Source organism: Enhydra lutris, unplaced genomic scaffold (genome assembly GCF_002288905.1).
Source record: "Enhydra lutris kenyoni isolate GAN:26980312 unplaced genomic scaffold, ASM228890v2 scaffoldscaffold9, whole genome shotgun sequence".
Classification (NCBI taxonomy): Eukaryota; Metazoa; Chordata; class Mammalia; order Carnivora; family Mustelidae; genus Enhydra; species Enhydra lutris.
This window is the reverse complement of record NW_019154093.1, coordinates 10,093,348-10,108,357: the sequence shown is the minus strand read 5'-3', so window position 1 is coordinate 10,108,357 and position 15,010 is coordinate 10,093,348. Positions and strand designations below refer to the sequence as shown.

At 40.7% G+C, this 15,010-nt stretch overlaps 1 protein-coding gene across 5 annotated transcripts in view; it reads right to left on the bottom strand.

Annotated features, from left to right (window-relative positions):
- LOC111143713 (microtubule-actin crosslinking factor 1) overlaps positions 1-15,010 on the bottom strand; it is a 349,979-nt gene that overhangs the window by 128,171 nt on the left and 206,798 nt on the right. For all 5 annotated transcript variants that reach the window (XM_022497542.1, XM_022497538.1, XM_022497540.1 and 2 more), the window contains 8 exons: positions 14,166-14,359; positions 12,794-12,956; positions 11,800-11,883; positions 9,171-9,278; positions 8,863-8,961; positions 6,678-6,830; positions 6,277-6,365; positions 3,028-3,163 (listed from right to left, as the gene is read on the bottom strand). In XM_022497542.1, the coding sequence (XP_022353250.1) occupies positions 3,028-3,163; positions 6,277-6,365; positions 6,678-6,830; positions 8,863-8,961; positions 9,171-9,278; positions 11,800-11,883; positions 12,794-12,956; positions 14,166-14,359 (1,026 nt within the window). The remainder of the gene's footprint in view (positions 1-3,027; positions 3,164-6,276; positions 6,366-6,677; positions 6,831-8,862; positions 8,962-9,170; positions 9,279-11,799; positions 11,884-12,793; positions 12,957-14,165; positions 14,360-15,010) is intronic.

Genomic DNA, 15,010 nt, shown 5'->3' with positions numbered 1-15,010 from the left:
GCATCTCTGTAAACAGCCCAGCATGTAGTACTCAAGCAGCTGTTTTACAATTGGGGCAGTCATTGTCAGGGGCCACTGTTAGTGCCTTCCAAGTCTGTAGCCCTGAGTTAAACTAGTTCTGGGAACTGGAAGTAGCAAGTAAAGGAAGGAAGAGACTGGGATCATTACCTCTGGAACTACGAGCAACTTTTCTTCTGGTCCAGGCTATAATGGCTAGTATAAGCACCATGCTTATAGTTATGACTTGTGGGGCACTTAATATTTGTGCTGAGCACTGATACTTAATCCTCAAAACAAGCCTATGAAAGGAATTATTTTAGTCTTTAATTTACAGATGAGAAAATGAGGCACAGTGAGGTTATTAGGTAACTCGCCAAGGTCACAAAACAAGTGAGTTCCAGAATCAAATCAAGGTCTGACTCTAAGTCTTGTGTTATCACATTGCTCCCCCCATCAGATTCGGAAAAACATGAATGACGGGTCAGCAGAGTTACATTATACACAGGAGTTAGGTTGTAAGTACAGGAGATAAGGCAAATCTTATACATTGCCAAAGTTACCCTTGCATTAAATCCTAAAAACTCCTGGAAGAATTTCTGTTTTGAAGCCTTTTATCACAGAATTATGGTATTCAGAAATTAAATCATTCAAGTGTTTTGCCATTTAAAACTCTTTCATTACTCTCAACTTCTACCTCTTGTTCACATTCATTATTTTCTATAGATGATTTCGTCTGTCCCTCTTAGGTCAGTATGACTTTCTGATCCTTATTTAACTCTTGAACTTAACTCTTGAACTTATCCATAGAGGATGTTGTAGCAACTGCCAATCACTTCCCTACCTCCTAAATAATGCATTTCCTTCTGTCTCGGTGAAAGTAAGCTCCGTAAGAGCAGGTATTTTACCCATTCAGTGTCTAGGAACAGTTCCAGCAGTTCAATAAACATTTGCTGAATTAATGAATAAATTGGTAAATAGTAAGGAAATCCTTAAAATCCTTAAGCTACTTGCTCCTAGATTTTAAAGACATACACTGAGGATTTCAAATTCAATTAGCTGCATGCTCTAAGAGACAGAGAATGGAAGGCAAATGAGGGAACACATTGGCTGACATCCCTAACTCACTGTATTTGTTCAAATAATGGAATAACAATTCATCACACTACTTAAAATATTATGTGTTGATCCCCATCCCCCTTCTGTGTTCTGACACAGAAAGCAGTTCAAATTGTATATAGCAAATGTTTGTTCACACGAATCTACCAGGTGTCTGTTCTACAGAGATTGAAGGGAAAATCACACCAGCATAACTCTTTGAGATGTATGAATAACTCTTTATATAAAATCCATATCAAGATGGCTCAGAAGCTGACAAGATGACAGAGGAAAAGATTCTTTTGAGAACTTCTAATTTCTTCTCTGAGGTTCCTTGAGTCTTGAAGATGCTGACATTGAAGAAAGACCTAGAGTCTGGCCAATTGCTAGACAAAGAGAAAAGACTACATGCTGTTCCTTCCAGTATTCTCTTAATTGAAGGACAGGCAGGAAGCACTGAGCTGGGAAATAATCCAGAGAAATCAAGTTCAGTCCTACCAAACATGGGCATTCTGACCTAAACAAGCAGAGCAAGACAGAGGGAGAGGAGGAAGGGAAACGTAAAAGGCATCTACTTACCAGAGTTGCAGCACGCCTTGGGCAGATAGAGAGAGAGCCTTATGGAGCAGCTCAGCCGCATCGCACACACAGTGTAAGCTTGGGGTTAGCGTCCAGCATGCGACTGTTTTGTTTTTTTTTTTTGCAAAAAAGAACCCCAAACAGGTCGTCCTCTTTTCCCTTTTGTGCATTTGTGCTTAAACTCCAAAGGGTTAGTGAAACTTGTAAGCAAGGATGTCAGTTAATCAGAACAATACTTCACATGAAACACACGAACAGTAACAGGGGACACATCATGCTCAATGTAGTGGTGCTCGGCAGCTTGGCTTTCTTTCTGTTCTCCCCTTTTTTAACCTTTCAAAATGAGAACTAGGTGTTCTCAGCAAGCAATTGTTAAAACTTTTCACATACTCCCTTATATGGTGAAGCAATAAGCCATTGGAAGTGGGCTACCTTACACAGAGAACGCTAAACCAGCACATTCTTTTTGGAAATCTACTCCCAAATAAATCATAGCTGGTTCTGTCTTGTGGTCTTTACAACTCTAGCTCCTGATGCACCAATTTCATATCCAAGTACCAGAGTCAAAGCATGTTTTGTTTGAATATCATTTTGAGCATCATCTAGACCAAATTTGATAACCACATGACCTTAAATTTTGACCTGCCCCACATATGTTGGCCATTGCTTCACAACATAGGAAATAAGCAGGCAAACACACATATATATCCCAAAGACACATGTATATAATATGGTAAGTTTACATATACACACAGGTATCCAGGAAGAACTCAGGACAACCAGGAGGAACTTGACAATTTTCATACGGCCCAGGAAGTGAACATGAGTGGGAACTGGTGAAGATGTCACATGATGGGATGACCATGGGTAAGGGGAACCAGCGTCTCAGTCAGTACAGCTAATCCACCAGCTTGCTTGGAAGTGAACATTTCTCATTTAGATATGAAAAAAAGTATGGGGGAAGAGGACATGGCTTTTTCTTCCCAATAGTCAGAACTCCTGGCTATCAACTTTTAAGTGACAATGCCATGAAGGAGTAATCTGCTGCCCTGTGATCATATATAATACAGGATTTATGTTCTCCTCAACTGTGGTCTGCCACAAAATGGCAGACAACAGAAACAGTGAACCAGGGTCTACAGGGTTGGCCATGAGTGCCTTCTAGTATTCTTGACTGACCAATACATCATGGAACCCCAGTAAAGAAACACAAGACAAATGGCTGCTATGGTGAGGTTAAAAATTAAGACACATTGGTCATGGAAAGCTAGTGAACATGATTCTCAAATATAAAGCTGTTTTCATACCATTCAAAAGGTACCCTTCCCATTTGGAGAAAGAAACTAAAAGTACCTTTTGTTCTGTCTGCTGGGCCAACTGGCTCTGAAGCTGTTGAAGCTGGTTTGCTGATCCATCACAAAGGTCATGGAAAGCCTTATTCAGAGCATTCAACTGCTCAGATATTTGTTCCTTCTCTTTTTCCGAGAGCCTGTAAGTGGAAGTATTGAAGCTCTTTTAGAGAAAAACCTTTCTCCAAACTTTCCCTTATTACTTCAAAGTCATGTCTTCTCCATCTGGATGGTTTTCTTCTTTGTCTCTGTTAACTATGGATCATCTGGTCACTCTTCCATATTCATTGAGCACATGGGCATCTGGCTCATATTCCTGTCTATTTCAAATCAAGTCATGATTCTTGGTGATGTCAATGTTCTTGTCACCAAGTGTCTAACAGCCTATGCTGTACTCTGAAACCTTCTCAATACAAACAGCCTCCAATCCAAATGGCCTCTACTCCACTTGAATTGCACCCACACATGGCAAACTCTGGAACCTGCCATCATTTAAAATTATTCTACCTCTGAACTTTTAAACTTCAAGAATCTACTATTTGATAGTAACTTCTGATTATAACCCTACCTTTCCAATTGTGTTTCTTTACTCTTATATCACTTCTCTTTTCAAAATAAAACATTTTAGACAAAAGAGTAAGTAAATGAACTATCATTTACCCACTACCCAGCTTTACCAAATTTTGATACTGTACCAGATTTTGATATTGTACCAGATTGTACTTTAGATCCTTTTCTTTTTTTATAAGATTTTAAAAAGAATGAGAGAGAGCATGGGGGGGGCGGCAGAGGGAAAGGGAGAGCAAGGAGCCCAACATGGGGCTTGATCCCAGAACCCTGGGATCATGACCTGAGCCCAAGGCAGACGCTTAACCAACTGAGCCACCCAGGGTCCCCTAGATGCTTTTCTCTCTTTTTAAAGATTTATTTATTTGAGAGAGAAAAAGAGCAAGGTGGGGGGCAGGGGGAGAAACAGAGAGAATCTCAGGCAGACCCCTTGCTAAGTATGGAGTCAGATGTAGGGCTTAGTCTCGTGGCTCTGAGATCATTAGGTGAAATGAAACCAAGAGTTGGACCCTCAACCAACAAAGCCACCCAAGTGCCCCAACTTTGGATCCTTTCCACAGAAATAAGACATTACAGATATATTCAAAGTCCAATGTACATTTGTCACCAACCCCATTCTTTTATCTTTCTCCCTAGAGTTAACCATGATCTTGAATCTAGTGACTTTTTTAAGTTAGTCACCATACAGTATGACTTTCACAACTTCCTTACCTCATTCTATATTGTTCTTGAGAATGATCCCTGTGATTCATATTACAACTACCTACCAACTTACTGAGATTTCTGAAGCCTTCCTTAATTCCCCCATTTTTTCCTTAATCTGTCAGTCCTCCTCAGGGTCTTCAGTATCTTCTCTCTGGAGTTCAGACCCCATAATCCAACATCTCAATCAGGTTCCTGCTTTATCCTTGAACTCTGTCCTTGCTAATCTGATGAAACTCCTGCCCCAGATCAATCAAACCACTGGACTTCTCTGCTCCCACCCGCAGGTGAAGTATATCATGTGTGTATGTGTGTGTACGTGCGTGCATGCACACACACACTTGGGGGGTGGGGAGGGTAGGGTCCCTGTGGAAGAGATCCTACTGGTTCCCAGGTTCTACTGGACCTCAGAGCGTCCTGACAACCCTCTTGGAGGCCCCAATCAATCCTAATTCCCTTGCCCTAACTCAACAGCAAACAACTACTCTGCCTATTTCAAAAGAGGAAATGCAGACCACTGGGAATGAATTCTTTCACCTTCTGGCTTCACTCCTGACATATTTACCTCCATCCACACTTTTCCTAACCTTCCTTTCCTCAAACTTCAGAGGAAAAATTGTCTTGACTCCAGTCTAGGGTTGTACTTTCTATTCATTGATGAATTTTATCCTTTCCTGCATCTTCTGGGACTTGTCTCCCATTACTTCAATCTCTTTCTCCCTTTTGGTACTTGAGATTCAGTCTATAAACACAGCTAAGCCCCTCTCAACTTTTAAGAAAACAAGTCTTCTTTTGTTGCTGTTTTTTTAAGAGGGCTCCATGCCCAGCGCAGAGCCCAGTGAAGGGCTTGAACTCACACCCCTGAGATCAAGACCCAGGCTGAGATCAAGGGTCGGACGATTAACTGACTGAGCCAACCAGGCATCCCCAAATAAGCCTTTCTTGAACACAGATTCTATTTAATTATTTACTCTATTATTTTTGTCCTTTCCTATGGCCAGGCTTCTTGAAGGAGTCGTCTAATTGTGCTATCACTAACTTCCTCACCTCATGTGCTCCCTGCTCCCAATCATACTCCATCTGACATCATGCCCTAACTTTTCACCAGTCACCAAAAACTTCCAACTTGCCAAACTCAATAAAAATCTCTCAGTCTCAATCTTTCTTGACTTCTGACCACCTTCATTTTAGAATTCTGTTCTCTGTTGGGTTCTAAGGTATCGCTCATAGTTTTCCCTCTACTTGTTTAAGGCTTCCTTTGCAGGCTGAGGAGCACAGAGAAGCCCTTGAACCCTTGGAAGCTAATCCACTGAAGGTTTCTACTATGCTGATGACTTTAGACTTTCTCATTAATATTAAATTTGCATACATTGGACAACTTTAGTAGTACGCCTATATAAGGCGTAAATTAATGTATTAGGTACTTCCTAATACATTCTAAGTATTTGCACTCTGGCATCTTCTGGGTTCTTCACATTCATAATGTCTAAAACCAAAGCTGCCTTCTCCTTCAGTGTGCGCCTGCTTTTGGATTCCCTATCCTGGTTAGTGACATCACCATACACTCAGGGACCTAAGCCAGAAACCTGGAAGTTATAGCTGACAATTTTCACGTCACCAAACACTGTAAGTTCATCATCCTTAGTATCTTTTGAACCTTTGCCCTTCTCCACCCTCATCATTTCTCACCTGTATCATTACAATAGCCCCTTTACTGGTCTCTCAAGCCTCCACTCTGGCCCCAGGTCAATCTGTTCTCTGTAAAACTGTTCTAGAAACCTTCATCAACAAAATCCAGTCATGAATAAGACCCTCCCCATGGCCACCAAGGTAAAATGCAAACTCTTTGGCATGAACTACAAGGTTCTTCATAATCTGGCTCTTGCAGCCTTGAACTCTACAGCCGGAAATCTCACCATGATCCTAAGTTTTAGTCAGATAGATTCAGTCCCCTAAATGCACCATAAACTCTTTTAATACTCACTTATGACCATGCTTGGCCAAGAAGATCTGTGAAGTTTTAATGGCCTCAGAGACTTGATCCCTCCTGGTTGTCAGCTCCTCTGCCAGAACCTACGTGAGAGAAATAAAGATTACAACTTCAGAACCCAAGAAATTAAAGAACCAAAATTATTTGAAATAACATTTTAAAAATCCTAGGGAAAAACCTAGCTTAGGTCAGATTATTATTACCAATGAACTACAGAAAGTTGATTAAGAAGGTAGAAGTAGAAACAGATGACTTCTTAAGTTTAAGTCCTGGGAGTTAACATTTGTTGAGATAATCATTTCTAGAGTGGCCCACATGTGATCTGTTTTATTCCCACCTAATGCGTTATTACATATTGCTCTACCCAACAAGAGATAGACGGACCTTCTACTCACCTGCTGATCTAAAATAGCTTTCTCAATGTCTGTTGATTCTTTGGTCTGGGATGAGGTAGCTTTGCTTTGTGTGTTCCTTGCTAGGGTAGACACCCAGCCCAAAAGTTCTTTAACTTTCTCCACATGTTCCTGCTTTTCCTCTTCTACAACTTTCTAGAATAGGAATTAAGAAAATCAGTACCTTAGTCAATGTCTTATTAAACTGGCCTGACTTCTGATTTCCTGAAATAGAGACATGGAAGTTATCTAAATCAACAGGAAGCTAAAGTAACCCCAAAATAAATATAATTTACCTAACTTAGAGCATTGTTCACAAGTGTCTAACTGTATGATACTAGCAGCTAAATTCATCATATCTAGGTTTGCACCTTTCTAAAAAAAAAAAAAAAAAGCATTTTGTAATATATGAAGGATGTCCAATAATTATTTACTATTTATTTTTTTATTTATTGATTTTTAGGAACCCTTTACATATAGCATTTTTTTAAAAAGATTTTATTTATTTGACAGAGAAAGATCACAAGTAGGCAGAGAGGCAGGCAGAGAGAGAAGCAGGCTCCCTGCTGAGCAAGGAGCCCGATGTGGGGCTTGATCCTAGGACCCTGAGATCATGACCCGAGCTGAAGGCAGCGGCTTAACCCACTGAGCCACCCAGGTGCCCCTTCATAAAGCATTTTATTTTCATGATTCTTAGATGTCTAGGTAAAGAAGCTGACATCTACAGAGATTAAGTGAGGCAGTTGTTAACACAAAGAAATTTTTTGCTAATTTATATAGAAAAAAATTGGTATAAATTAATGTTTCTAATAGCATTTCTTTTATAAAAGTGGGTGAACTTGCAGAAACTTATTTTGCAAAGACAGAAGTTTTTTTAGAATTACAAAAAGGGGCGCCTGGGTGGCTCAGTTAGTTAAGCAACTGCCTTCAGCTCAGGTCATGATCCTGGAGTCCCAGGATTGAGTCCCAACATCAGGCTCTCTGCTCAGCAGGGAGTCTGCTTCTCCCGCTGACCTTCTCCCCTCCCATACTCTCTCTCATTCTCTTTCTCACCTAAATAAATAAAATCTTTAAAAAAAAAAAAGAATTACAAAAAGATTATATACTCATTACAACAAATTTCAAGTAATCTGAAATGTATAATGTATCTCTCTTTATTCTTATTTCCCCAGAAATATGGTATATAGCTGATCTTTCAACAGTATGGGTTTGAACTGCTCAGCTCCACCCACACAGGAGGTTTTTCTTTCTTTTTTTTTTTTTTCAATAAATACGGTACAGTACTGTATATACATTTTCTCTTCCTCATGATATTCTTAACATCTTTTTTTCTCTAGCTTACTTTATAAGAACACAATATATAATAAACCTATTTCATTGTTTTTAACAGTTTCATAACATTCCATTGTATGGAATTTGTATGTTTCTAATATTTCCCTTTAAAAAATTATGTTTTATTAGGGATCTTTGCTCACGTTTCCTTTCTTCATGCTTATAATATCTCTATAGTGAAGATACTTGAAGGTGGGAGTATTGGACATAATAGAATTAATCCCCATTATTCACAAATACCAGATTTGCGAATTTGTCTACTCATTAGAATTTATTTGTAAACCCCAAATCAATACACTTTTGCAGTCATTCCCAGATATGCCCAGTGTTCCCAGCTGAGGCAGAACAAAGGGACACTCTACCTTCTTGTTTCAGCTCTTATAGAGTTCTTAACAAGTACCTTTTTCACAGTCTATTCAGTGGCATATTTTTCACAATTTTTGTTGGTGATTTCACAGCTTAAAATGTACCCAAGCATAAGGCTGAACGGTTTTCTTGTGTTCCTAAGCACAAGAAGGCTGGGATGTGCCTTACAGAGAAAATGTATGTTAAATAAACTTCATTCAGGTGTGAGTTAGAGTGCTCTTGGCCTGAAGCAACAGAATCTATTAAATATAACAAGATTATGGATTATTCATTGACAGAAATGTGTGATCAGATGCCTCCAGGAACCTAATCCTGTATTTCCCCCAAATGCAAGAGTCCACGTTCCCTAACGCAGTGTGCATAGCAGTGTCCCAGAACACGAGTGACGTGAATAAGGAGAATTGGCTGTGTGTGCACTTTGTTTTTTGACAGATGAGACACAGGATTTTTAATTCTATTTTCGAATGATTTAGAACCCAGCTGTCCTCACCTCCTCCTCTTCTAGTCGCCGGAGGGCATCACTGATATATTTTACATGCTGGGTGGTTAAGGTCACCAGTGCTGTGTAGCGAGTCCTTAAGTCCATGAACTATGGTTCAAAAAAACAAACAACAACAACAACAATTTAGATAAATTATCTGCCAGAAAAGTGTATTTCAACAGTTGAAAATAAGAGAAAGTTTTCATGAAATCACATGCTCCACAGAAAGATGAGCTCTAAATAGAACTGTCAGGGCGCTGACTAACAAATCTTTCCTTAAGGGAAGAGAGCGGCGTGTCTTTTCCCCACCCTTTCACCTCTTGTGTGATGGCATCTGAGGAGGAAAGCATCCGACGCCGCTTGCCAGGGGATTTCTGCTGTGATTCCACAAAGGCCTTGTATGTCATCAGTTGCAATTCATAATCCTGGGGGAGGAAGATAGTTCACTATATTTACATAAGGCTTTACAGGTCACATAACTCATACAACAGAATCACTGCTGGAAGGGATTTTGGTGATCATTTAAACTAGTGGTTAGCAAACTTTCTCCTTAAAGGGCCACATGGAAACTATTAGGCTGTACAATTTGTCACAGCTGCTCAACTCTGCCATTGTGGGTGAAAGAAGCTGTAGATAATCAGTAAATGAAAGGGTGTGACTGTGTTATGATACATCATGTATGGACACTGAAAGTTGGAAGTTCATAGAATTTTCACATGTCATGAAGTATTCTTCTTTCGACTTTTTTTTTTAAAGCCATTTCTCATGGGCCATGGAAAAATAGGTATGTGGACTCAGTTCAGCCTATGGGTCATAGTTTGCAGAGTCTTGAGTTTGTAATTTGTTGTTTGCTGACCATCCTTTTCATCTCATCCACTGGGAAACCGAAGCCCAGAGACAGGAGGCGAGTTTCACTGATTACTCAGTTGGTGAGCAACAGAGTCATCCTAAACCAACGCTCTTCTCCTGTCCCCGTGCTATGCTGACACTCCGTCTGCAATCCTGAGACTGCCACCCCAGGACAGGCCCTCTTCACATCTCATGTGGAGGGGCACAAGAGCCTCTTACTACTCTCCTACTTTGCTCTCTTCCTAATTTATTTTCTATCCTGCCACCACAATAACTTCTCTAAGACACAAAGATAACCACTTCATTCCTCTGTTTGAAAGCTTACAAAGATCTAGAGCAGAGCTTCTCAAATACCAACATGCACACAAATCATCTGGGGATCTTGCTGAAACTGAAATTGTGATTTGGCAGGTGGAAGATACTGCATTTCTGACAAGCTCCCAGATGATCCTGATGCTCCTGGTTCTAACATCCCACAATGAGGAACAAGAAGAGAAGGTAAAGCAAAAAGAATTAGATATAGCCTTTCACAGACTGGCCTCAACCTCCCCTTCTTCTTTTTCATAGTCTCTGCTTCTTATGTACCATACACCTTCTAGCTACACCGGCATATTCGCTATCTCCTCATATAAGCGTTATATTTCCATTCCTCTGTGCCTTTGATTATGCAGTTCCCTTTGCCTACAATGTCATGCTTTCCGTTGTCTACTTAGAAAACTCTAGGCAGAAGGAAAATATACAATGAGTTCCTTAAGCAGCCTATTAAAAAAACAGTAACAGTGGGGCACCTGGGTGGCTCAGTTGGTTAAGCGTCTGACTCTTGGTTTCAGCTCAGGTAGTGATCTTGGGGTCAAGAGACTGAGCCCTGCGATGGACTTGGTGTTAAGCATGGAGTCTACTTAAGACTCCCTCTCCCTAGGATGCCTGGGTGGCTCAATCAGTTAAGCTCCTGCCTTTGGCTCAGGTCATGATCCCAGGACCCTGGGATCAAGCCCCACACTGGGCTCCCTATTCAGCAGTTATTAACCAAAGAAATTCACTCATTCAAAAAGTATTGTTGAGCATCTACTATGTACCTGTCATTGCTCTGAATGCTATACATATAGTGGAGAACAAGTTAGAAAAAAACTTGTTTCCTTGGAATTTACATTCTAGTGGGAAGGAACATAATATGTAATAATCTCAGGTCATTTTTATTTAAAGATGTTATCAGAGAAATAGGGAGGGGGGACCAGATCATGCAGGGCCTCACAAGCCATATACAGCTTTAGAATTCTGTTATGAATAGGATAGGAAGTCACTGGACAGTTATGAGCAAAAGAATGACATGATCCAATTTACCATATTTCAGCTATTATGAGGTGCACATTTCCCCCACATTTTAGCATCTCTAAAACTAGAATATGTCTTACAATCAATGGTATTTGCATAATTGGCAGAGTTTCCTCTTTTCTGGTAGTGTATAAAATTATGTCTGAGGTTCAGTGACAGGCAGTATGTTCTAAAAAGGTAAGTCTGGCTACTATGTGGGAAAATAACCTGTGGGACAGGGGTAACAGCAAGAGATCAGCTCAGAGGTATTAAAACAGTCTAAGGAAGATTCCTTACTTAGGTGGAAAGCAGGGAAATGGGGGCAGGTGGGTGGGTAACAAAAGATAGATCAAGGACATATTGGAAGATGAAGCCAAATGGTTCACAGACCCAACACAGAGTTTATGGTAAAGTGAAGAATTAAGGATGACTCCCAGGTTTTTTGCTTCACAAGTAGGAAAATGGGACACACTACTTCCTGGAATAGGCAAGACAATGCAAAGTATATTTAAGAGGAAATCCAAAACACTCTGTTTCTGACATGGCAGGTTTAAAAAACCCGTGGATCATTCAAAGAGTGACTCCTTGAATCAGAGCTGATGTCTGGTACCCCTCTGAGCATGCCCAAATGTAGGGCCAGGAACACTACACATCTGCACTAACTAGAGGATGGGGCCAGCCGCTCGCAGCAGCACTTATTTGTCCAGAAACAAAACCTACAGCGACAAGGAAGATCTTCCCATGCTGGAGATCATTTATGTACCTTTGGGGATATGCTAGAGTTACCTTTACAATAGTGGAGTATTGCTGGGAAAATTTCTGACACTGGTCCAGCTTTGTCTGATTCTTCTCGATTTCTGCAAACAGATCCTAGAAACGAAAGTATCACAACAACGTTATCACTGTCCCTATTGTCGTCAAAATAGCTGAGCATTTATTATGTTCTAAGGCAGTTTTCAAATCTTAGCTACATCAGAATCACCTGTGAAGCTGAATAAACTACAGATTGCTGGGCCCCATACCCCTGGAGTTTCTGATTCGGTTGGTTGGAGTAGAGCTGAGAACTTGTGTTTCTAACAAGCTCCCAGGTGACGCAGGTATTACTGGTCAGGAATCCACACTTCGGAAACCACTGTTCTGCATATTTTACATGTGTCATTTCATTTAACCCTAACAATAATAACCTTATGAGTGAGACAGGTTGAACAAGTAACAAACTATATCCATTTTGTTAATGAGGAAGTAGAATACAGACAGGCTAAGTAATTTGGTCAAGGTCTCATAGTGAGTGAGTGATCCAGGACTGGAATCCAAGAAATCTAACACCAGACTTCATACTCTAAACCGCAATGCTACACAAAACAAGCCACCAACCCCACCCCCACAAAACAACAACAACAACAAAAACCATCAAGGAAAAACCACTTCAAATAATTTTTGTCTGTTCACATCTTTCTGGGTTGTCAGTGCCCTGTGTTCTCATCCTCGTAAGATCAAATGCAGTTATCAAGAAACAAAATGAAGCGAGATAATTTTAATCTGTCCAATCTATGGTTTCAATATAGTCACTACAACTCGTGACTGGAGGGCACCTAATGAGTGTGCCTGGCCTAAATGCAAAACCAGTATCATCTTGAGACCATTCTGGTTGAACTCTTTTCAGAGGAGGAGGCACAGAATGTCTTACCATTTGGGGGAAGCTTAATAGGTAGTCCATCATCATCTTTTACAATGAATTAACCCTCCTGCCCCCCAACTTACACCACGCTGTCACACCCACCGTCTGCTGGCTGAGCTGCTCCGACAGCACTCTGCTATCCTCTGCCTGGCCTGGCTTCATCATTTCCTGCTGGGCAGTGGTTTCCTCAATCCATTTGATGAGAGTTCCATGGCAAGCTCTGTAATCTCCCAGAACTTCCTGGATACTTTCTAGCTCAGATTGGCTGGAGGAGCAAAGGAAAAGACACTACCATCAGATACTTCAGTACAAACAATAAAATAAATGGTTGTGATTCCCTCCTTAGCCCCTTCCTCTAGTTGGGTTTGATCACAGAGGATACATCTTTTTATGGTGGAACAACAGTGCAATGCCGAGACCTATGCTTGTACCCGGTGCCCTGTGGGGTGAAGGTGCAGTTGTGATGCTAGCCCTGGACACTGCCTGGGAGCATCCCATGATGGTCCTTGTCAAATTTTTATCTAGGTTGCCAAGGACTGCCAGGTTGCCAATAAGGTAATGCTGGTTATACATTTCTGTTTCCTGATGACAGTACCTGACAGGTACCCTAGTTATGATTGAGGGAGCGCTGTAATTTATTGGGGAAAGGTGGACGAAAATAGTGATTTTCTGTTAATTTTGGTAACAGTTTCTTATATCACTTTCATTAGTCTAACTAGATTTTGAATAGTAATTCAATCATAGAGAATCAATCCAAACTTAAGAGTTGCTAGAACTCCTCTCTCCATATATTTGCCTACCCAGCCTAGCCTCAGAAAGGTCATTTTCTATCTTTCTTATTCAACTCAGACAACAGAAGGATTTCAGTTAATACAAATAAAAACCACTGGGGCACCTGGGAGGCTCAGTGGGTTAAAGCCTCTGCCTTCGGCTCAGGTCATGATCTCAGGGTCCTGGGATCGAGGCCCGCATTGGGCTCTCTGCTCAGAAGGGAGTCTGCTTCCCCCTCTCTCTCTGACTGCCTCTCTGCCTACGTGTGATGTCTCTCTCTCTCTCTCTCTCTCTCTGTCAAATAAATAAATAAATAAATAATCTAAAACAAAACAAAACAAAAAAACGCTGATTTAGCAAATGAAAGTGGAAGCAAGAAATTCTGCAAAGCCCCACTATGAAAAATGGCTCAAAGCTGGAGTCATTGTCTTCATGCCTTAACTAGATAAAAACTGGAACAGGAGCAGCATGGCTAACAAGATCATCACTGCTGATCCGAAAGCAAGTCTCAGGTCTGTTTTAGGTTTGGTAGTCCCAATTTTCTATCATTTCTCTTGTCCAGAATTCATATTATCATTCAATTTGTATCTTTCTCTATCATTTCCTGCCTTTAAGTAAGAATACACAGATATAATTCAACTTCTGTTTAAAACTTAGTTCCTGAATAGGTTAAAAAAAAAAAAAGGGTGAGGTCACCACTCACCGGGTCTCCAGCTGAACAATGACCCGGTGCCAACGGTCCTGTAGCTGGGAGCCTTTTTCCTGATAGCGCTCCAAATCCAGGTTTCGCTCTGGGGTCAGACGACTCAGCTGCTCTGCCACCACCTTGGCCTTGGCGATTTCCTCATCCAGGACTGAAAACATTGAATTCTTGTCCTTCACATCACTAAGCCAGTGCTATAGAAACATAAGTACAGCAACAGGTTAAATATACTCCATGCAAAAAAAGACTAAGGTAGAAAACAAGGACATTGCCTACAGCTGGCTCCACATTATATCTGGAATTCAGAAACCAGACCTTATAATGTTTGTGCTAGAAACATCTCCACAGTGCTCACGCACACCAGGAGGCCCAGGACAGGCAGTACAGTACAGAGACATGTGCAAAGAACTAATGTTTGAAACCCAGCTCTCCCACTTACAAGCTATGAAACCAAGATAACTTGTTTAGCCAGTCTGAATCTCATTCTGCTCATCTGTGAATGGAGATAAAAATCTCTTCCCTACCCACCTCACAATTCTGTGAGAATCAATGAGATAACAGCTAAGTGATTTACAAACTTACAGTACAACCATGACTGTATCTGATGTGGCTGTGATTTTACTGGGGAGAAAAGGGAGAAAATAAATACAAAGTCATAGTCCTTTATTTTCCCTTTCCAGCTAGACATATTTCTCAGTCCCAACTTCTTTGAATCCACATTAAAATATATTAAATATGATATTCTGCCTAGTTCAAATGTAAAATTCAATCATTGTCATGCCATCCAAAATTGCATTTCTCTGCTAACCCGAAGCAATGGATATGTTAAGTCAAGCTCCTATGAA